Raw genomic sequence first — 22816 nt, 5'->3', positions numbered from 1 at the left:
TTAATCAATAATAAGTGCAGGTTACTGTACAGAAAAAAAATTGAATTTTTTATAGTTTGTATAGTTCGTTTATATATATATATATATATATATATATATATATATATATATATATATATATATATATATATATATATATATATATATATATATATATTCTACAAAATAGAATAACTTGCACTGTCTCTGAGACGACTTTTGATTTTTAGGATGATGATGTCACGGCTATGCCGGCAATTGAACATTAAGCAATAAACAAACAGCTATAAACATATATAGACGTATTACTCATGGAGCTTTTTAAAAATCGTTCCAGTAATTTAATGGTGGCTACCAATAATAAATAATTAAAAGCGCTACCATTGAGATAAGTGAAGATGCTCTGGAGGATGAACCTGACCATCAGCCTCCCTGTCGTGGTCACAAAGCCTCCTCAGAAGCGTCTGCAGGTGATGTCCTCCACAATCCAGTGCAAACTCACATTCACTGACTCCATTCTGGTGAGAAACGCCCATTGTTCACGATCCCACATCCCCATGGAGGAAAAAATCAAGTCCCACCCCAAAAGCGTGTCCATCCCGAAACGTGTCACATTACAGACGTAAGTACCATTTCATATTTAGCGATTTCCATCTTTAACGAGTTCCACTGCCTCCCACTACCTTCCCTTGCTTTATGTTAGCTGGCCGATGTGATATCATTGATTTCCCAACATGGGTTTGGTTACCATGGTAACGGCAGACTCCTCTCTCTCTCTCCTTTTCTCTCTCTCTCTCTCTCTCTCTCTCTTTCTCATTCCAGTGGTGTTTTGAGACGGCCGAGGCAGTCAGACGAGTAAATATACAGAGCAAATAAAAGGAAAAGGACAGATTTAATAAGAAACGAAGCTGATGATGAGACAGAAGGAGAGAGGATGGATGTGGGAAAGAGGATAACCATAAGAATTTCTAAATAACATTTCTCAAAACACAGCAAAACGTAGATTGATGTGTCTGGAAGGAAAATTGTAAATATACCTGTGCTGGAGGCAAGACTCTGCTTCCCATAATGCACTGCGGCAAGCATAAATCATTCAAATTATTGCTTTACTGTTTTACTGCGTTATTTATAATGGTGTTGTGTGTGTTGAAGCTTTGATTAGGCAGACCGGCCATCAATCATTCAAGCCTGGCCTTGATCCCGCTGTATACGTTGATGCTAAGGCATCCCTAGTTGGTTTTACCTTGCGGCTGCGTGTTAGCTAGGCTGTGCTCAAAGGCCTTAATTTTCCATGAGATAATATTCCTGTAGCTCAGTTTGTATAGCATTGCAATAACAATGCAAAGGTTGTGGGTTTGATTCCTAGGAAATGCACATACACTCACCTAAAGAATTATTAGGAACACCTGTTCAATTTCTCATTAATGCAATTAGCTAATCAACCAATCACACGGCAGTTGCTTCTATGCATTTAGGGGTGTGGTCCTGGCCAATACAATCTCCTGAACTCCAAACTGAATGTCAGAGAAAGGTGATTTAAGCAATTTTGAGCGTGCCATGGTTGTTGGTGCCAGATGGGCCGGTCTGAGTATTTCACAATCTGCTCAGTTACTGGGATTTCTACACACAACAATTTCTAGGGTTTACAAAGGGAAAAACGTCCAGTATGCGGCAGTCCTGTGGGCGAAAATGCCTTGGTGATGCTAGAGGTCAGAGGAGAATGGGCCGACTGATTCAAGCTGATAGAAGAGCAACTTTGTCTTAAATAACCACTCATTACAACCGAGGTATGCAGCAAAGCATTTGTGAAGCCACAACACGCACAACCTTGAGGTGGATGGGCTACAAGAGCAGGAGACCCCACCGGGTACCACTCATCTCCACTACAAATAGGAAAAAGAGGCTACAATTTGCACAAGCTCACCAAAATTGGACAGTTGAAGACTGGAAAAATGTTGCCTGGTCTGATGAATCTCGATTTCTGTTTAATCATTCAGATGGTAGAGTCAGAATTTGGCGTAAACAGAATGAGAACATGGATCCATCATGCCTTGTTACCACTGTGCAGGCTGCTGGTGGTGGTGTAATGGTGTGGGGGATGTTTTCTGGGCACACTTTAGGCCCCTTAGTGCCAATTGGGCATTGTTTAAATGCCACGGCCTACCTGAGCATTGTTTCTGACCATGTCCATCCCTTTATGACCACCATGAACCCATCCTCTGATGGCTACTTCCAGCAGGATAATGCACCATGTCACAAAGCTCGAAACATTTCAAATTGGTTTCTTGAACTTGACAATGAGTTCACTGTACTAAAATGGCTCCCACAGTCACCAGATCTCATAGAGCATCTTTGGGATGTGGTGGAATGGGAGCTTTGTGCCGTTGATGTGCATCTCACAAATCTCCATCAACTGCAAGATGCTATCCTATCAATATGAGCCAACATTTCTAAAGAATGCTTTCAGCACCTTGTTGAATCAATGCCACGTAGAATTAAGGCAGTTCTGAATGTGAAATGGGATCCCCTAGTATTAGAATGGTGTTCCTAATAATCCTTTAGGTAAGTGTATATGCATACCAAATGCATGCATGTAAATATATGACATGCATCTCTAGACACAACACAGGCACTTAACCGCTAACCCACTTCTGCTCTGTAGACACACACACACACATACACAACGCAACACAATAATAAACAGACATGGCACACGTCCCCTCACACACACGGGTGTTACCTGCTGTCGGGCACAGTTGGTGTTGACAAGGGTGGCAGCGTGCTGCGGTGGGTATTTGTTTCTCTGGTGCTCCACGTCACCGCCCTTGTGGAGCTTAGCGAACGCCTCCATGTCCGGGTTGGAGAGGCGGCGTGTGGAGCTGCCCAGAGTGTGATACCGGCGCTGATATTCTGCATCATCCCCACGCAACATCACAAGAACTGTATCTCTACTCTCTCTCTCTTTCTCTCACAAACCTGTGGGGTGAAAAAGCAGAAAGCAAATGTCAACAGCAGATGTTTGGCATGTTGGATCCGAATCCCAATTCACAAACTGCAAGTACTATGCAACATTAGGATTATTGCGTCCCAAATCATTGTATGCTGGTTATAAAACATGGCTGACATTCACAAGGCCTTTTTACACACACTACGTAGGATATAGACAAATCAAAACTAAATGAGATGATGGAACAGATGTGGTAATAGAGGGAAGAGGAAGTCAGGAATGCAGATAAGAGACTGAGATGGAGGAGCGGAAATTGAGCGATGATGTAAGAGAGGCTAAACCTGATAAAACCCAGCACTGAAGATTTTTGATTTTAAGAGTATAAACCAGTGAGACAGCTGAGCTTTCGCCAACATGATCTCACGAAGTTCCGTGGGATAGTCACGGAATTTTTTGCTCATTTTTCCGTGGCATTCTCACGGATCTCCTCATATTTCCGTGGCCCTGCCACGGACTTTCTTTTCCGTGGCATTCTCACGGATTGGTTACTCAACTGTTTTTTCCTATTTTCAAACCATTGTCGCTTCGGTTTAGGGTTAGATTTGGTGTTTGCGTTAGTATTTCACTTTAATTATTGGTTTATACTATTTTTTTTAATGTATTCTTTTATATTTTCTAAACTTTAATCAATTGTCGCCTGGCGTTGGGGTTAGAGTTGGGTTTGGGTAGGGATGTCATTTTATGTAAATCTAACCCTAAACCGAAGCGACAATGGTAAGAAAATAGGACAAAACAGTTGAGTAACCAATCCGTGAGAATGCCACGGAAAAGAAAGTCCGTGGCAGGGCCACGGAAATATGAGGAGATCCGTGAGAATGCCACGGAAAAATGAGCAAAAAATTCCGTGACTATGCCACGGAAATTCGTGAGATCAGGTTGGCTTTCGCACATGTGTTAAAAAACCAACGCTGTTTGTTTACTTTAATGATCCTCGGCCTGTCTCTCTCTCTCTCTCTTTTCACATCTCTGTATAATAGCTCTATTAAGCTAAGAATGACGCCATGCACAAGCTCACAGACCCAAGCGCTTAATCCATTACACAAACACAAAGAGATCTGTTTGTTAATTTCTGCACTGCATTAACATGCAAATTCACACACAGCTATAATACAGTACATTTACATTACATGAATGCTTTTGCATTTACAATAAGCTTTATATCTTGGAAGACCCTGAGACTCCATTCTTTACCAAGTGAGCTAGCTCAATTAACTAGTTATTTTTTTATTATTTTACCCAAGCTTAAAGATTTACACTGAATAAGAATTTACTCAAAAGGCTTTCTTTTTGAATACATATGAATACTTGAATTAGGGATGCACTGATGTATCAGCCCAATGGCATAAATAGCACGCAGTGTGAAAAGGTAAGTCGTGTTATAATCACAAAAAAATTTATGAATTTATTTGTGTCCGTGGCATGAAATTTGAGACACCCCTCGCTGCAGACTGTAGCGCGGTGACATCACGTACTGACGTCAGGTATGTTCTACGTATCGTATGTCTTTAATGCGCATGTACAAAATATTTCACTTTAATCAGTAGGTGGCGGTAATGCGCCTAAAAGTTTAATGCCAACCTTAATAATACAGCGAAGAAGTAGTTTTCTCGAAAGGGATTAATTCGATTGCGGTAAGTCGATTACATAAAATAAATATTTATGCTTTATGTTTGCTTTTAGTTGTTATTAAACATTATTTCTGTTCAAAATTGTACATTCGAACTTTTTTGCTTATAAAACTCATTGTGTTTCTTCTCCCTAGTAGTTTCATGTTGAGGAATTGAGTTTCCTTTATGAAAGAAAATTTACGTCCATGTGATGGGTAAAACCTGTTTATGTGAGATATACAAAAAGCAAACCTTTAATTGATTGCATATGTGATTTTCTAGATGCATGTTTCTGGATACTGGAAGGCATAACTTAGAGAAAACAGTCACCAAGTACAGTCCAGCTAAGCCAGGTTAGTTATTTTTTGCATAACTGTTTGCTTTAATTTATTATTTTTAGGACTTAAAAAGAGAGACACATAATATTTTAGTGTTATTTTCCAGAGTTGTATAGTACTTAAGTAATTTTACTTTTTACATAAAAGTAAATTTTCAATTATTAATATTTTATTAGTGTTTTTCTTTGGAAAACATACATTCCAAAACATATTATCGTGATTTTTACTCCACTACATTTCATAATTTCAAGTTTTTGGTTTACATTTAAGTACGTAAAACATCTAGTAATTTTTTGTACTTTTAAGTAAAAATTATTTTCGTACTTTTACTCAAGAAAGTAAAAGTACACAATTTTTATGTAATTAGGCATTAAATACATTTTAATATGCGATATAAAAGGAATACACAGTATGATTCTATGCTTTAGAATGGTGTGAACATTTTTTAGTAAAGAAAAGTACATTTTCCCTACACAAACACTTTGATAAAGCACAGATGCTTGGAAAATGTAACTAAAATACTTAAGTATTATACACCTCTGTTATTTTCTAACTAATACATGCCTTAAAGGAAACCGGACCAGAGAATGAATTGATGCCATTTGTTTGAACCACAGTGCTCAGTACGAAGGCTTCCTTGAGGACTGCTTCAGGATGTAAAAGTAACAGTAAGTAACAGCAAGCATACATCTATATTTTTACCCTTTACCCATGCAGTGATGTACAGTAGTATGTGTACTATTAAATATGCCCTTGAATGTTAAAAGATTTTAAACATTCTTCTTTGAATATTAAAAGATTGTTAATGCTAGTCTTTCGGTTGTGAGGGATCTTCTTGAACCACAGGTAATGCTGATTACCTTGATTAAGTATTGAATTGGTTCACTTTTATTTCTTTTATTTATTTATATATATACTTGATAACTTGACCAAGGTATAAACTGTCAATCTAAATGTTTCTCTTTTTATTGTCTAATGTAGTTGCATTTTAAACTGACTGTTGGCTATTTTTGACAGATGTCACCTGAGATCCTGTGGCTGATCCTGATGGGAGTTGTCAAGGTTGATGGCGATGTGGCTGTCTTGAGGCTTGCACTCAAATGCTAGATGTTTAGGGACATTGTCAGTGAGCCCAAATTTAAAGAACAGGCTCACTTTTTGTGGCTTGACAGTAAGTTCTTTAAATCCTTAATAATGTGGAGTACTCTAAAAATTATTTAAGAAAACTCTTTGTCTGTCTACATTTTTATTCTCTGGTAGACTGTATTGCCTTCAAAACCTTTCAACTTTCAGCTAGAAAAGTACCCTGAACTTAAAATTGTATTAAGCATATCTTTGTTTAGCATGTGTAAAGCAATCTCATTTAAAATGTTTTCCTTATATGACTCTGTTAACATGATATGTTAATGCCGTTCTTTATAATAATTGAATATGGTTTGATCTGTATTTTGTCTAAATTAGGTCATGAGAACTGGATTGTGTTCTACAGACAACAGTTTCGGATGCCCTACTGTCTGACTCAATGCTTCCACTGTGGAGAAATCTTCAAAGACTGTCCACCTGGCAATGTTGGGGAAAAAATATTTACACAAGTTACATAATAATATACGAGCATATATTTGACATGACTTTAATTCTCCTATTCATTAAAACTTATAAGTATACAAGTATAGGTTTTGTCTTTATTTCACTTGATACTTGATGCTAGTATTGCATCCCTAAGTTGATGTTTCGAATTAAAGTGTAGTTCACCTCACAGATCTTTCATATTCTAATGCTAAACAGGCTCTTTAATAGGACTTAGGTCAGATGATGATGGGGGTCACACATTGTTTGATTTCTTTCTTATTTTCTGCCCATAATATTTAAAATAGTCAGTGATGCTTTTTGCAGTATGGGATGGCAGTCAAAATCATTACTCTGCCACTTCTCCCTAATGTTACAGTCTTGTTTGAACATAGTGGCTATTCACCAATAATCCAGAATGACATTCATCTATACTATTTATTGTATTTTTGCATGTCAATAAATAAAACTGTTTAAAAATGTCTCTCTGTATTCTTAGCTCACATCAAATGTATTATTGTTTCAAGTTTTGGTTTGGGGAGGGGTAGAAATACAGCTTTATGCACTGAAGGATCCTGTATCGAGAGGTTCTTGGGATTCCAGAGACACCAGCAGGTTTAAGTACATGTTTGCTTCTTAACTGTGTTTTTTAATGATGCCTTTTTCTAATATTTTCCTAAAAATATATTTTAAAAAGCCTTATAGTCAAACCTTTCTGTACTGTGAATCACTCGTGAATCTTATAATAGTTCAATGATTTCTGTTTAGGTCCACCAAATATAAATTGTTATATGAAAAAATTTGCTTTTTTACGAATGCACACTTTTTTATACCCATATTGTATGAGGACCACAACTTGCTCTATAATATGGAACAGCATGTTTTTCAAAGTATTAAAATATCTTGACATTTTTATTTCATTTAAATATAACAGCATCCACACTGTCATATAACTGTTGAGGGTGAAATACAATTTGAAAACTTACTGGCTGTATTGGAAAAATAAACAAAAATTGCATGTGCATAATCATTTGGAACGCGGTGTATTATATATCATTTCATGTGTCGTGTTTATAAAACGAAGCAACATTGTGTTATCATGGCGATTTTTATGTGTTTTCCAAAATAAAGGATGAGGAGACTGAAAACATACTGTACTTTACCATAAATGTCTAACTTTCTTTGAAGGCAAATATGCCCAAAAATATAAAACCCATAAAAGAACCCTATAAGGTGTCATTAATGTTCACTGTTCCGGTATACAAAATAGAGTTTGCTCTGTACACACGCGTTTAAAAAAAAGTAACTTAAAAATACAACCGATAATGCTGAGTTTGCTCTGTAATTCCCTATAATTGTTTTTATGCGTCTCAGAGGCGTGTCACACGTCGTAAAAGGACATGAATATTCAAGACATACCATGCGTCACTCTGCGCATGCGCACCGAAGACATACGTGACGTCAGTACGTGATGTCACCGCGCTACAGTCTGCAGCGAGGACTACTTGTGAAATTTGGCTCTTTTTCGTGTCACTCAGCACAAATTTCTATAAATAGTTTTTCGTCTCCATGGCACAACTTTCTTTTTCGTGTCATTTTATGCATTGTTTTCTCTTTTTTTCTATTTTTAAATCATTGTCGCTTGGGGTTGAGGTTAGATTTGGGGTTTGGGTTAGGATGTACTTTTATGTATTGGTTTCTACATGTTTTTCTTCTGCTTTTAAAACTCTGGGTTTGGGTTAGAAAAATATAACCCCAAGCGACAATGGTAAGAAAATAGGAAAAAACTATGAGAAAACAATACATAAAATGACACAAAAAACAAAACTATTTAAAGAAATTTGTGCTAAGTGACACGAAAAAGACATCCGTGATCAAGGCACGAAAAAAGTTGCATTTCGTGCCATGGACACGAATAAATTAATAACAAATTTTGTGACTATAACACAACTTTCCGTGAGATCAGTCTGGAAATGTTGTGCAATACATACACCAAAATCCAATTTTGCGTGCATATGATACACCACTCCTTTCCGTTCACTTAATATGGCGCATCTTTTCATGTCGTTTTTTGTATTGGCTTTTTTTTCAGTTTTTTACCATTGTCGCTTGGGTTTGGGGTTAGGACAACTTTTTGTTACATAAAATGACATCCTAATTTAAACTTCATTTTAACCCAAACTATAAGCGAATATAGTTTAAAAATAGACAAAAACATGAAAAAAACTATATATTGATGACATCTTAAAGCAAATCCAAACCCAAGCAACAATGGTTTAAAAAAATGGAGAAACCAATACATAAAATGACATGAAAAGATTTGCCGTATTAAGTGAATGGAAAGAACTGCCGTATGTATTGCTCAACTTTTCACACTGCGTGTTATTTATACGCACTTTATGTGAACGGGTTGGATATATAGGCCTATAATCTGTATCCGCAGATAAAAACATTTTTTCCACTATCGGACATCGGCTGATTGTTTAAAGAAAATCTATTTCATTTCTTAAAACCAATGTTATTTTGTGTATTTGGTATTATACGTGTGGTATAATGTGTTCGCATGGGTTACGTTTAAAAAAACAAATTATTTACCAGATACTGTATATTTTTGTAGCTTCAGATTTCACTCTCTTCCTGATTTGAAAAGCGTTGTGTCTCTGATTGGCTAGCTAATCTGTACGTTGTGATTGGCCTGAATACCTCTGACGTCAGCCGGAAATGTGACGCTCCTTACCATGTTTGAAAGATTTGTGCACAATGCAATGCTAACAGGAGTTAACTTACAGGCTGTGAGTCCAAGCGAGAGGAATTATGATAATGTCGGTCTTTACTACATCACCAATCCCAGGAAGTAAACTGTTGCCTACAATCCGTGTGTTTTTTACCTTGGAGACGATAACTCGCGTCATTGTTTACTTCAGGGTTTGTACCTTTTGCATATCGTTAACATGAACTAATACACACTTATACACCAAAGGAAATGTAAAAACGTGAATCGGACAATAGGTGCTTCAATAACAGCCGATGATCAGGGCAGATTATATCCCGGCAATCAAAAGGATCGGAAAAATGCATCAGAACTGTGTGATTATTTTGAATTGAATCATAATGACACTTTTAAGATTTCATAACAATCATTTGAAACAAGAAGTGAATAGCAAAAACTATCGGCATTTATCAGTATTGTTAGATGTCATTCCAAGTAATCGAATATCGGTATTGGCAAAGAAGTTATGTTTCGATGCATCCCTACTTTGAAATACTGAATGCTATTATCTGTTTTTATCCCAGTATGTGGTCTGATGCTGAGAGTTGAACTTAAGAAACCACTGAGGTTGACTTGGACTGAAGCCATGTCGGTGTGTAAACAGTCTATCTGGCTGAGCTAACACACATTTTCCCAGCAGTAGGTCAGGACGCAGATCACAGATCAGTCTGAGATGAGCAGACACGTACTGTACAGACAAACACTATTTAATATTCAAAGCTAATTACAGATCATTTATTCATAATCCTACCTGGAAGAAACAAACAAATCAAGAGTTATGTAAACAACACGCCTGTTACGAAACAGCAGTCCACTGACCTTTAAAAGATAACAAGATATAAGTGCAAAGGTTGTGGGTTCGATTCTCATACTTATTAAATGTATACCCTAAATGCACTATAAGTTACTTTGCATACATTATTTCACTGAAAATAATACACACATACATAAAATGATTTTGAGTGGTGCTTTTGTGTGCAAACAGTAAAGCTGATCTAAAGTAACAACATTATGTAAACCAACCTTTACATCACAACAGATGTGTCTGCATAATAAAGTGCTATAGAAGAAAGTATTTTACTATCATAATAATTACACACTTTACCTAGAAACCCTTCAATAACCAATCAGCAACCAGCACAGCTCTCCATTGACCAATCAGCAGCGATCACCTTTGAAACCTCTCAATTATTAATAATCAATACTATGCTCCACCCCCTTTATTTTAAAACATCTATAATATCCCACCATTATTAACTATAATAAATGAACATCAGCTGAATTGATCGTATTTAATGTGTGTATGAAAAAAAGTTTGATTTTAACACACTTCTCACGCAGACACATAAAGAACGTCAGCCATGACAGGTGTCTCGACCTCCGCGCCCTCTCTGTCTCAGAGCAGGTATAAACGCTCAGGCGTAAGTGTCGAGGGATTCTGGGATTTCTCGGCTCTAAAATGGCCTGAAGATTAATGATCTCTCGTTTAGTGTGGATGAGATGAGAAAAGAAGAAGCAGGGTGAAAAGGGCTGGGAAAAAGGAAACAAGAGGAAGACTAGCAGAGTCATAAATAAAATGTAATGTACATGAACAAAAAACTGCAGTATACTGTAGTATTTTCACTAAAACAAAACTATGTACTCTTTAATATTAAAAGATAAAGAAAATGTTGAGACCTTATGATAAAATTGCTTGCAACCCTTACCCAGGGCCATGTCTAGGCATAGGCAACTAGGCGTCGCCTAGGGCACCACCAGCTGCAGGCCCGTCAAAGAGTGCATCTATATTTTGATTGCTACTTTACCGACTTGAATAAGTGAAAAATGAGCTCTGCAACTAGTGATGCACCGATGTATCGGCCGCCGATATTTATCGGCCGATTTTTGATGAATTTGAAACCGTCGGCATATCGGCAGTAGCACGAGAAAGGCAGATACCGATTGTTTATTAATTAACTGCATAAAGAAATCCATTATATGTAAAAAAAAAAATGAGTTAATGTTGTTAATAAAATAAATGCTGAATAGCAAAAACCACCTTTGAAGGTTGTCATGCTGTCTTATTATATATTTTTTAGCTTAACTTGTGCCTCTCTTATTATGTTGGTCAGTTGAATGTTAATTAGATCCAATCCATGTTCAGTAAAAATTATTTGATGCAGAAATAAACTAGCTAATAGACCAACTGTATAGTATTGTATACAAGTGTTTAATATCGGCATCGGTATCGGCAAGAAGTTGTCTGTTTAAATCGGTATCGGCCTAAAAATATCCTATCGGTGCATCCCTATCTGCAACAAAATTAAAGAGTACCAATGGTCCAATTCACATTTTTTTATTTCCTTTGGTGTGTAAGTGTGTATTAGTACATGTTAACAATATGCAAAAGGTACAGACCCCAAAGTAAACGAAGACGCGCGTTATCATCTACAATCTTTTTTCTTGGACTACAAGAACACACGGATTGTAGGCAACAGTTTACTTCCTGGGGTCGGTGATGTAGACAAGGTAGACATGATCATAATTCCTCCTGACGTCAGAGGTATTCAGACCAATCAGAATCTACAGATTAGCTGGCCAATCAGGGACACAGAGCTTTTCAAATCTGTGCGTTTCCGGAATAGAGTGAAATCTGGAGCTACAAAATTTTTACGATATGTGGAAAATAATTTGTGTTTTTTTTAACCATAAACCATGTGAACAAATTGTAATATACCAAATGCACAAAATAATTTTTTTAGCAATGAAATAGGTGCTCTTTAAAAATTAACTTGTGTGTTTAAAAAAATAAAGCATGCAAAAAAGCACATTTTTTCCCCTTATATAACTTAAATAGACAATAAAAAAACAGATACATTTTTATTTTTACTGCTTTATTGAATTTAATGCATTTAAGATTTGAGTGTTATATGATCACATGATTTTTGTATGTAAAGTTGTATCTGATCTTGTTTGGAGGGGGTGCCAGGGATTTCACATAGGGTGTCCAAATGGCCCTGCCCTTAGCTTACCCAAGGAAAACTGGGGTTTTGATCAAATAAAAAATATATTCAGTGACGGTTGAGATGAACTGATCTACTCCAAGCACAACTGAACAGATGAAAAAAAGGTGTAAGACAGATTTATTTTCTGATTTATTTCTGGCCTGGTAATCGTAAGATTGTATTTTAGGACGCAATGAAAAATGCTTCTGCGGCCTTGGACGTGTCTAGCAGTGTAGATTATGACATCACAGTGAAGAAAGCCATCACTCATAGTAACGCTATTAAATGTCCTCATGGACACAGTACACACTGTGATCTATATGAGAGCGAAAGAGAGAAAGAGGGAGATATCAACACAATGTCCACAGATTTTTTTAGAACTACAGAATAAATACTTAATGTGAGAAACTCAGCACGTAACCACTATTGACAACTGATCCGAGATCAGCACCCCAGCCGTGTCCTCACACATTCATAGAAACACCTCAACTTGTGAATCTCATGATGTTACGAGCTGTTATCAAACTTATCTACTGTAGCAGGGATTCCCATCATCAGATTCATCCTGAATGAGTTGAGGAGTGGGGAAAGATCTTTGAAAGCTTGGGCCAGTATCACTTCATGTCTTGTACCAAAAATATCAAATTTAAGTGATTTTGTGCATAAAACAAGCAAAAAAATCTGTCAATGGGGTAAGCAAATTTTTCTTGAATTTAGTGTTTAAGAAAAATTTTCAAGATTTTTTTGCTTACCCCATTGGCAGATTTTGTTGATTGTTTTATGCACAAAAACTAAACTAGACTTATTTTCTTGGGTCGTTTTGCTCATCAAGAAAAGGCATCTTAATTTAAAAAAATGTAGATATTTTTACTGAAAACACAACAAAAACACTAAGAATTTTTTTTCTTGAAAATCATATTTTGCAGTGTAGACTTATTTTCTTTTCTCTTCAAGAAAATGCATCTTCAGTTGAGAATTTTTAGATATTTTTACTCAAAACAAGACAAAAATAATAATGCTGGGTACACACCAAAAGATAATCGGGCTGATTTTGGGTTGATTTCCCCCCTTCAGTCAAATCTATGCCCGATAACAAATCATAAATAATAAACATGTTTAATATTTACAATCAGAAATCCTGATGTGTGGGGGGAACCCCAATGACAAACACGGGCACGTTCTTGAGATTATCACGTGAAACGAAACAATATCCAATCAGAAAGCGAGATGATGGAAGATGGAAGCAGTCATGGCGCAGCACAAAGTGAAGTTGATGCAAACTAGACTATGGTCCTGCTGTCTCCAGGACTTCACCCAAACCTTTTTTTTCCTTGAATTTTCTGTGAAAATCATTGTAAACATTATTATTAAAATTTCTTCCTGTATATCGTCCGCCATGCATATTCTGAAGTCTCGCAAGACTTTGCAAGATTTCCTATGTTCATAGTTGAGACTCTGGTTGAAAATCTGTAAGTGTGTGGTGTGCTGTCTTTGACACATCATGGCACACCACACACTATAGGTGCAAAACGTGTTTGTGGTCACATTTTAAAAATCTTATGAGATGTAAAAAATCTTTTGGTGTGTATAGGTATGTGACAAAATGACGTAATACGCACGAGCGCTTTGTTCCCACGACTGTGTTCCCGGCAGGTATTCAGCGGCAGACGCGTTGTTGACTTAGGAAATCTGTCATATCTTTGCTTTGTGAATACCTCTAAAGCCCATATACTAGTGACACAAATTACTTTCTCACGTTGATTCTCACGTTCGAATTGCCAAGATCCCTGTCGTAAGAAGAAAGTTAAAAGCGAAGCAAAATTTCTCTCGTGTTTGGCATTGAAATCCTCTATGAAGGCGAGTATTTTTTTGTTTCAAACCAAATACTTTTGATAGAATATACATTTAACTTGAATTAGGTGAAGTTTGGGATTGATTGTAACATTCGCATGTGCTTTTTTAAGATCCGCAAGTGACGTTGTTCAAAAGCAGAATCGCCCATTCAATCATATTGGCTTCCAAAACTTCTCCGTTTTCATCAATCCGTGCAGTATTTTTCAAAGTAATCATACAAAACGAAGGATTAGAATCTCTAGATTACATTATTGGCATGATTTTGTCAAACATATAAATAAATACATGCATGCAACATGCATGCATTTATTGATTTATTAAATGATAAATAACATAATCATCAATTAATGTATTAATAATATATGACCATTTAAATTGCTCGCCAGCATTATTAGTCAATTAAGAAATATTAAAGAAACAATGAAATGTTTTTTTTTAATATATAAAAATATAGCTTTTATTTGAGAGGGCTTTGATTTCATATGGAAAGATATGCGTGGATTGATGCTCTCGGTTTCATTAATTAGTGGTTAATCAAAAATAATAACATTTTTATATATCTCTTTTAAAAAGATGTCAACGTAATCTTGTTGGGCTTTTAATTACCTACAATGTGGTGTTTGAATTATGCAAATAGACCAAGAAATGAGGAAGTTATGATATTTTAAAGTGTGTGGTCAAGCGGAAGAGGTCACAGTTTTTCATAGTTTTACCGTTTTAATTGGGTACAAAAATGCCCCCTAATTTTCGAGTTAAAAAATTCCATAACTTACTTAATAATTATCCGATTTTAATAATTTAAAAACCATGTTAAAGTTCTTTTTATTATCTATCATATGGTTATAATTATTTATGAATTTTCTATTATTTATATTTTTTTGTCACATACCTACCTAGTACACGGCATTATAAAAAAAGCAAAGCGATTTGTCATATGAAGGCCAGAGACATTGTACAGCTTCATAATCCTAATGTATTATAACAATTGTCTCATTTCTTTCTATATTATTCCTCCTAATACTTTCTATGAGAAACAAATGCGACTAAACTGATCAAACATCAAATCTCCTGAGCTTCTACCTCTAAACAATAAAATTTTCTCATGGCTGTGATCGCGTAAAAGTAATGTCCCACTTCTCCTCAACAAGCCACCTCCTGATTTAAAGTGTCATTGATGTCTGAGAATGAGCACAGGATTACATGTCAAAGTTTAATACTTAAGGCTATGAGTAACAGTGAAGCTCGCTTTACCGACACTAAAGCGATCATGTCAAAGAGGAAATTAAACAGCAATCACTAATATCTTTGAGAGCACACGGCACCTGCTGGAAGGTGGAAGTCTGATGAGATGTTAATCAGTAATAGCAGATAAAACAGCAGGACATAAACACAGACTGGAAAGTAATTTGGAGGCAGAAATACTGAGCTTGAACTAATTCTGCTTGTTATCCAGCACACAACATGCATGCACACACACACACACACACACACACACACACACAGTTAACTAAAGAGCTATGTTGCTTTGGGAAAATACTAAAAAACAGTAAGCATGTGCTCTTTATCATCCGGTCTTAATTGTAAGTAATATTTTGTCATGAGACAAACTGACATCACACAAACCATCAGTGCGTCAAGATTTCTCACCAGAGGATTTAAATGAAGCACAAGCTTTGACCCCCATTACTACATTTTCATTAACATCTCTCTCTCTCTCTCCTTTCTGTCTGTCTCTCTCTCTCTCTCGTCTCAGCAACGGCAATATCCCATTTAACCTTTCACCTTGTGACAGATCACCCATTGGAGACTCCAAACAGTCAAAGATTGAGGATTTCCTTTTGTATCCGTTTCCAGGGTGAGACGAGTGTCAGAGGACGTGTTTTAAATGAATTATCAAGCTATCTGCGTCTTTCATCAACAGTAAAACCTGTTACTCTGACCCCAATGTCACCTAGCGGGAATGATAAACATCTTAATGGCTGGATGTGGCCACCGCACCTTCTTTCATCTGCACACATTAAACCATCATCATCCCCTATACAAAAAATACATTTCTCTGACCAAAATATGTTTTAAATATAGGCTAAATACATTTTATAGAAAGTAAAGCTTAAATAAATATAATTTTGACTTTGAAAATTTTCGTATATTAAATGTATTTAGCGGCAACTTACAACCCATATGGCAAAAAATATAATTTTTTGGCCAAAATATAAAAGTTTGTATAAAATATATAAAGTACAAGTATAAAAGTTATAATATGTATAAAATATAAAATTATAAGTACATTTTTGCAGTTGAAAATATATTTAATTTTAGGTTTTTTTAAACATGTTAAGTTTTTCTTCCCCAATGAAGCGTACATGTAAATGCTTTAAAATATTTTTTTTTTGGCCAAAAATATATTGGTGAAAAATAAATTTTTGTAAACATATTTCAACAAATATATTTTTTGGCAATTTTTTGTATATATTTTGAAAAAAAATATTTGAAAATATATTTTTTGCCAAACCACACCTTAATTTTTAAAGTATTAAAATCATTAGTTATTGCAAAACATTTCAATATGCACATTTGCAAGATTTTAGATTATTTTGATATATCTTGACTTGCACCCTTACTGGCAAACTTAAAAGCAAATCTAGTGAATACTTCTTCCTCAAATCCACCTATAATATGAATGTAGCTTTCAAAACATAATGTTGATGTCCAGTGAACTAATAAACACCTGACACCCAGAAACTGAGCTGTTGCTGGGCAGATATTTTTACGATGGTAGGGAATGTTTTTTGGTGGACCATCTGCTCCCCGAACTTTCCTTTTAAAGCGAGAACGATTTTTAAATTACATCCATCATCGTGTTTTTTCATTGTCCATTCATCGTTCCAAACATTTGAAACTCAATACTAATAGTACCACTCAAAAACTCTAACGTTACAGCTATGCACTTAAGATGTAGAGAAGACGTTGAGGAAAAGAAAGAAACATGCCAACTGCCCAACATAAAATCAAGAGTCTGAATGGAAGAAATTGATCATCAAAAAGAGATGAGAGAAGTTATGTAAATGTGAGCTATTGTAGAAGCTTAAGAACGTATGAGCGCTGTTTCAAAATACATTCACAGCTGCAAAAGAGTTAAAACAGAACAAGAGCGATTGAGAGTGAAAATGATGGAGAAGCGAAGCACACAGCCCATTTAGTCTATAGCACACAGCTGCAGGCGCCTTCAAAGGAAACTCTGTCCTGATATGGAAATCCATAATCCAAACAGTAAAGAAAGAGAGAGAGAGAGAGAGAGAGAGAGAGAGAGAGTCAGTCTTCATCTCTGTGGTGTCTTTACTGTCAAGAATGTGAAGCCTCATGGGAGGAGAAACAGTTATGTCAGATAATTGTCTGAACCAAACAAATTTTCCAAAATAACAAAGTACCGCCCTCATCCTCACTTACGCAAGACTTTCATCAGAAATATTAAGTGCTGTTTGCTATGGGGTTTAATCTTAAATATTAAACTCCAACTGAACAATTGCTCAAATGGATGAGGAAAGATGTCTGTATACCTTTTATAAGATATATTACAAGATACAGTTTATGCACACCTGTGATTGCTAGTGATGGGGGCGAGACCGCCTATGCTGAGTCCGAGTCAAGACCGAGTCTTTGAGGAAGCAAGTCTGAGTCAAGACGGAGTCGTTTAGGAGTCAAGACCGAGTCGAGACCAAGACCATAAAAACATTTCAATTTTCATATTCATGATTTAATATCACCTAGATTGGGAATTGTTTAGATGAGCAGTCTTAACCTCTTAATATGGACTATGCTTTTACTATCATTAAAAAATTCCTACCACATGCATCATCTTCTGCCTATTTTTCTAGAGATAAATAAACGGCTCTGATGGCAGTATCTTTGCATTGCACCATGGGATGTCATTTTCAAATAATGCTCCTCAACATGGCAATTTTATTAATATTGTTGTTAAAATGCGTTGGTCTCGAGGACTCGGCCTGAAATTCCGAGTCCTTTTCCTCCCACTGTGGTCCGAGACCGAGTCAGGACAGAGTCTTTGAAGGAAAAGTCCGAGACGAGTCAGAGAAAGCAGAAATCGGTCTTGAGACTACATCACTAGTGATTGCCTCTATTGGCCATATCAACACCTTAGCAACAGCATAGCATAACAAGCTAACAACCACTTAAAACCTGGCAACCCACATCAGTGAACTCAAACAGTGGACAAACCTCAATTACATGTCCATAAGATAAAGTTCCAACTTTGTTTAGAGGTGATGCAGATATAGATAGCAAGACGACAGAAAGGTTGTAGACCTCTTTGACATTTCATTGACCATATTTCAACAGAAATGTTAAAAGGGTGTTGGAGGGGACAGCACAGTGGGTTGCCCTACAGCAAGAAGACCCCCGGTTTGAGCTCCGGCTAAGTCAGGTGGTCTTTCTGTGTGGAGTTTGCATGATCTCCCTGTGTCAGCGTGGGTTTACTCCGGACACTCGGGTTTCCTCCCACAGGCCAAAGACATGCAAGTTTGGTGAATTGGAGATGCCAAATTGCCCCTTCATCAACCTGTGTATGGATTAACTTGTGTATGGATCAACTTGTGTATGGATTAACTGGTTCTCCATGAATATAGCCATAGATGCTAGAATGGCATAAAAGAAAAAAATAAAGAAAAAGAAGAAATAGTGTTGAAAGCAAACGGCGGCTCTATTCCCAGGGAAAGCAATCAAAAAAAGGTGCAATGAGATTGCTTAGCAAGTTTGAGGGATGAGTCCAGAAATTCCTGCTGAAAGCATATTATTAAATATTAAACTACTTTGTCCAATTTATATTGCAATACATTTAAAGTGTATATAAAAATCCCAATAATCCCAATTTCAGTAAAACTGCCAGACAAAATTATTTTGTGTTAACGGTGGCTTTTGCTTAAAAATACAGCAGGAGGAAATTAACAGATGGTTACATTTGGCACGTCTTGCATTCCTGCTTTAAGTTTTAGTTTTTTGTATCTTTCCAAGCTGTAAACACAAAAGCATGCAAAGACTGAATATGAACGACTTCCACTACAATTAAATTTTTTCTAAAACACCTCAGGTTTTTTGTATGTGCATATATTTAAGTGTTACTTTCCTGTCACAATATTGACAGATAAACAGTTCTCCAGACTTTAATCCCATGATTTCAGTCTTTTGTGGTTGTTAACTTTAAAAAGTGAGTACTCTTGACAATACAGCTGACCCAGAAAAGCTGTTTGTGTCGGGTGAGATCACATGACCTTTTCTCAGTACCAAACCAGTTTTTGGAGACTTTTAGCCGTAAAATAAATACATTTTGACAAATTACACACTGTTACTGGAAGTCATATCAGTTATGTCTTGCATTTTAAAGGAACAGTATGTAAGAAATTTATATCAATTCATCATAAAATGGCCTTGATATGTCACTAGACATTAAGAAATCATTTTCATTTCAAAAACCATATCACTTATAACAGTGGTCTGGCCACGATATTGTCATTTAAAAAGTGCCAGCCCTCAACTGTTGTTTATGTTGTCATTTTGTGTATTGGCCACCAGTTGTGTGATTGCAGTACCAGTTTTGGCCACAATCCTACATACTGTTCCTTTAAGTACACTGAAAGAATTCGTTGTTGCACTTACATTTTTTTTATTAATTAAAATTACAATTAATTTCAACTTTCTTGACTAGTGAGGAGTTGCTTGTAAAAATAAAGTTGAAACTAGTGCTGAGCACAGATTAATCCCGATTAATTGCATACAAAATAAAAGTGAATTTTTGCAAAATATATATTTGTGTGTACTGTGTGTAATAATTATGTATATTTAAACACACACACATACATTTCATAACATATATATATATTATCTAAATAAATATATATATATAAACATGTAGCCTAAATGTTTCTTAAATACTTTTCAAATCAAGTTGAAATTGTTGAACTTAATTTGTTAAGTTAAAGTAACATAAAAAAAAATATATGTCGATTTGACAAAGCTGCTGCATTTTTTTTACAGTGTGCATATCGAAATTGTTATTATATTAATTGTAGGATTTGGTGAAGTTCTATTATAAATGCACAATCATAGCGTCTGTACTCAGACAGTTAACACATCACTATAATCCATCTAACCACGGGTGGTATGCACATGCGCCTGAATTCATAATCTATTCAGTCTAGAGATGCAGTGTGTCTCTCAGCTCCTATCATCCTATCTCTCCTGACACTCATTTACTCCTCAGACGAAACCCTCATCCCTCAGTACCTCATTCAGATTCCTTTAATAGGTGGTGCAACGTTACCTCAGCTTTGATTTGAGAGCTTGTTCTTGCTTTATAAATCATGCAGAGTTTATGGGCTTCTGTGTATGACTTGTATGTATCTTGCAAATGTTCTAGAAAAAATGAATAAAAATCTATTTACAAATGTAAAACATATAGAACATTTTAAAACTTTTCAGCCTTGTTGACGATATAGGAAAATTAATTTTATATCCTTCTTTATTAAGCACATACTGATCACCATAACCATTCACCTAAAAATTGCTTTTGTTAACTGTCCCTCACGCTATTCCAAACCTGTGATTTTCTTCTCGGGAACATGTGAGTTTTTTTGGAGTTTGAAATCCCTTGTTTACTTGTATTGTATTGAACATTGTGCTTAATATTTTATTGCTGTTTTTACAGAAGAAGGAAAGCCATATAGCTTTAAAACATCATGAGGTTGAGTAAATGATGACAGGACATTTTTTGAAGGACGACTAACCGTTTAAGTCTGTAAAACAGTCTCTGTCATATTTTTCAAAGAAATGGTTACATGGAAATCTATCGCTTTCTTATTCTGTCTCTATGTAAATCTCTTTGATCTCTCTCTCTCTCTCTCTCTCTCTCTCTCTCTCTCTCTCTCTCTCTCTCTCTCTCTCTCTCTCTCTCATCTTTCTTCTTTGTGTATCTAAATCTCACAGCATCATCTGAAACGCCATTGACAAAGAGAAACGTGTTCATCTTATTTCAGCTCTAACACACACACACACACACAACTTTCTTCGTGTCATAAACCAAACACACACACACAGAATCCCATTGAGACAAGCGCTGTTGATGACTGAAGCGTTACCATCAGATGCTACACAATTCTCAGAGCTATAGGACGTTCAATGAACAAACCACACAACCAGAAACGCTTTAAGTCTTGTGCAGTAAACTACAAATGTTGTTTTCTTACCATGTTACCAGAATCAAGCTGGTGTCATTTACAATCAATTTAGGAAGTTTAGAGAGCTCAACCATAAACATGACGCGGCACAAAGTGAAATGTGATTGGTTGCTTTACATGTCAATCATACGGCATCTGTATGACCATCCTTGAACATTTAAAGCATTCATGGTTCCTAGACCTTTGGAATGAGGTCTGGCTACAGACTATAAGAGATCTTAAAACGTTCAAAGATTGACGTAGTGGAAGCATATAAAGAGAAAATAAAACTGGACCCAGAATAGAACCCTGAGGTACCCCACAAGTAATTGGTACTGGGGATGATGAAAATTCTCCAATTTCTACAGATATGGTCCTATTTGAGAGGTAGGACTCGAACCAATCTAAGGCCGCACCACAGATACCAACCTCATAGTATAATCTTTTCAACAAAATATGATGGTCCACCGTATCAAAGGCTGCACTTAAGTCCAAAAGTACGGTGTAAGTTGACTTAAAACCACTTTTTCCAGGACTTTTAACTAAAAGGGCAATTTGAAGATCGGTCTGTAATTATGAAGTTAGGCAGAATCAAGATTTGGTAAATAAAATATTAAAAAGATCATATATAAAGATTACAAGCGGACACAACATTAGAACATTCCAAATATTGTCTAGCAAACCACACATCAATGGAAATCTTATTTATTCAACTTTCAGATGGTGTATAAATCTCAATTTCAAAAAATGATGACCAAGGTCACAAATAAAGCTTTTTGCAGCACTCTGTTACTTCAATAAAAAGCTGAAGCATCATCTTTAATCGTCTATTAAAATCCATTTGCTCCTGGACGTGTTAAAGTCAATATAGAAGTCACTTAGATGTGATTATTGACTTATCTGTCAGTGTTAGTTATGTTTAGCATGGTTTAACTTTTCTCCTCTTACTTCTCTTCATCAGCTCAGTTCTTTCTCCATGGTCTCCTTCTGTCAACAGCACATCCTCTCATCTTCTCCCTTCCAGCTTACACATTCATCCATCATCATCATCTCAGTCATCTCATGCATGATATTTCAATCCCAATCACAAATATGTCACGTCATCAATACTTCATTATCCTCTTCTTTCCCGATACAACACTATACAATTGCCCGTATGTCTTCATACATCTCTGCAAGTCATCTTGTATTGTGTATTGCCTGCATTTGAAGCACTTTTCCCTTACTGATCACTCAATGAGGTCTCTCGGTCCCGCTGTCTGTCTCTCTCACACACTATCCAATGGTCTCACTCTCTCTGCAGTCCGCAAAATGATGGAGAGACGGCGACCACATCCCATCAGTCCACACGCAAACACTTACAGGAGTTTAAAGCACATCATCTCTTCATATAGCACACCACACACACATCTATAGCTCATATTCAGGGCACATCAAGGATCCATTACGATGCATTAAAATCCACAGCAGCCATGCATCAAGACA

The 22816-nt window shown here is 36.2% G+C and overlaps 1 protein-coding gene and 1 long non-coding RNA gene across 4 annotated transcripts in view; one reads left to right on the top strand and one right to left on the bottom strand.

Moving 5' to 3' along the window:
* The window catches only part of srcin1b (SRC kinase signaling inhibitor 1b), a 55271-nt gene that overhangs the window by 31966 nt on the left and 489 nt on the right, over positions 1-22816 (bottom strand). For all 3 annotated transcript variants that reach the window (XM_065258713.1, XM_065258714.1, XM_065258716.1), the window contains exon 2: positions 2720-2955. In XM_065258713.1, coding sequence (XP_065114785.1) covers positions 2720-2911 — 192 coding nt within the window. In that variant the 5' untranslated portion in view covers positions 2912-2955. The remainder of the gene's footprint in view (positions 1-2719; positions 2956-22816) is intronic.
* Positions 4423-6982, top strand: LOC135740587 (uncharacterized). Its single transcript, XR_010529218.2, has 5 exons — positions 4423-4617; positions 4876-4946; positions 5503-5599; positions 5949-6102; positions 6393-6982. It is a non-coding gene; the product is annotated as an uncharacterized lncRNA (long non-coding RNA).

Source organism: Paramisgurnus dabryanus, chromosome 22 (genome assembly GCF_030506205.2).
Source record: "Paramisgurnus dabryanus chromosome 22, PD_genome_1.1, whole genome shotgun sequence".
Classification (NCBI taxonomy): Eukaryota; Metazoa; Chordata; class Actinopteri; order Cypriniformes; family Cobitidae; genus Paramisgurnus; species Paramisgurnus dabryanus.
Note: the sequence above shows the minus strand (reverse complement) of the source record. Positions and strands in the feature narration are given on the sequence as shown.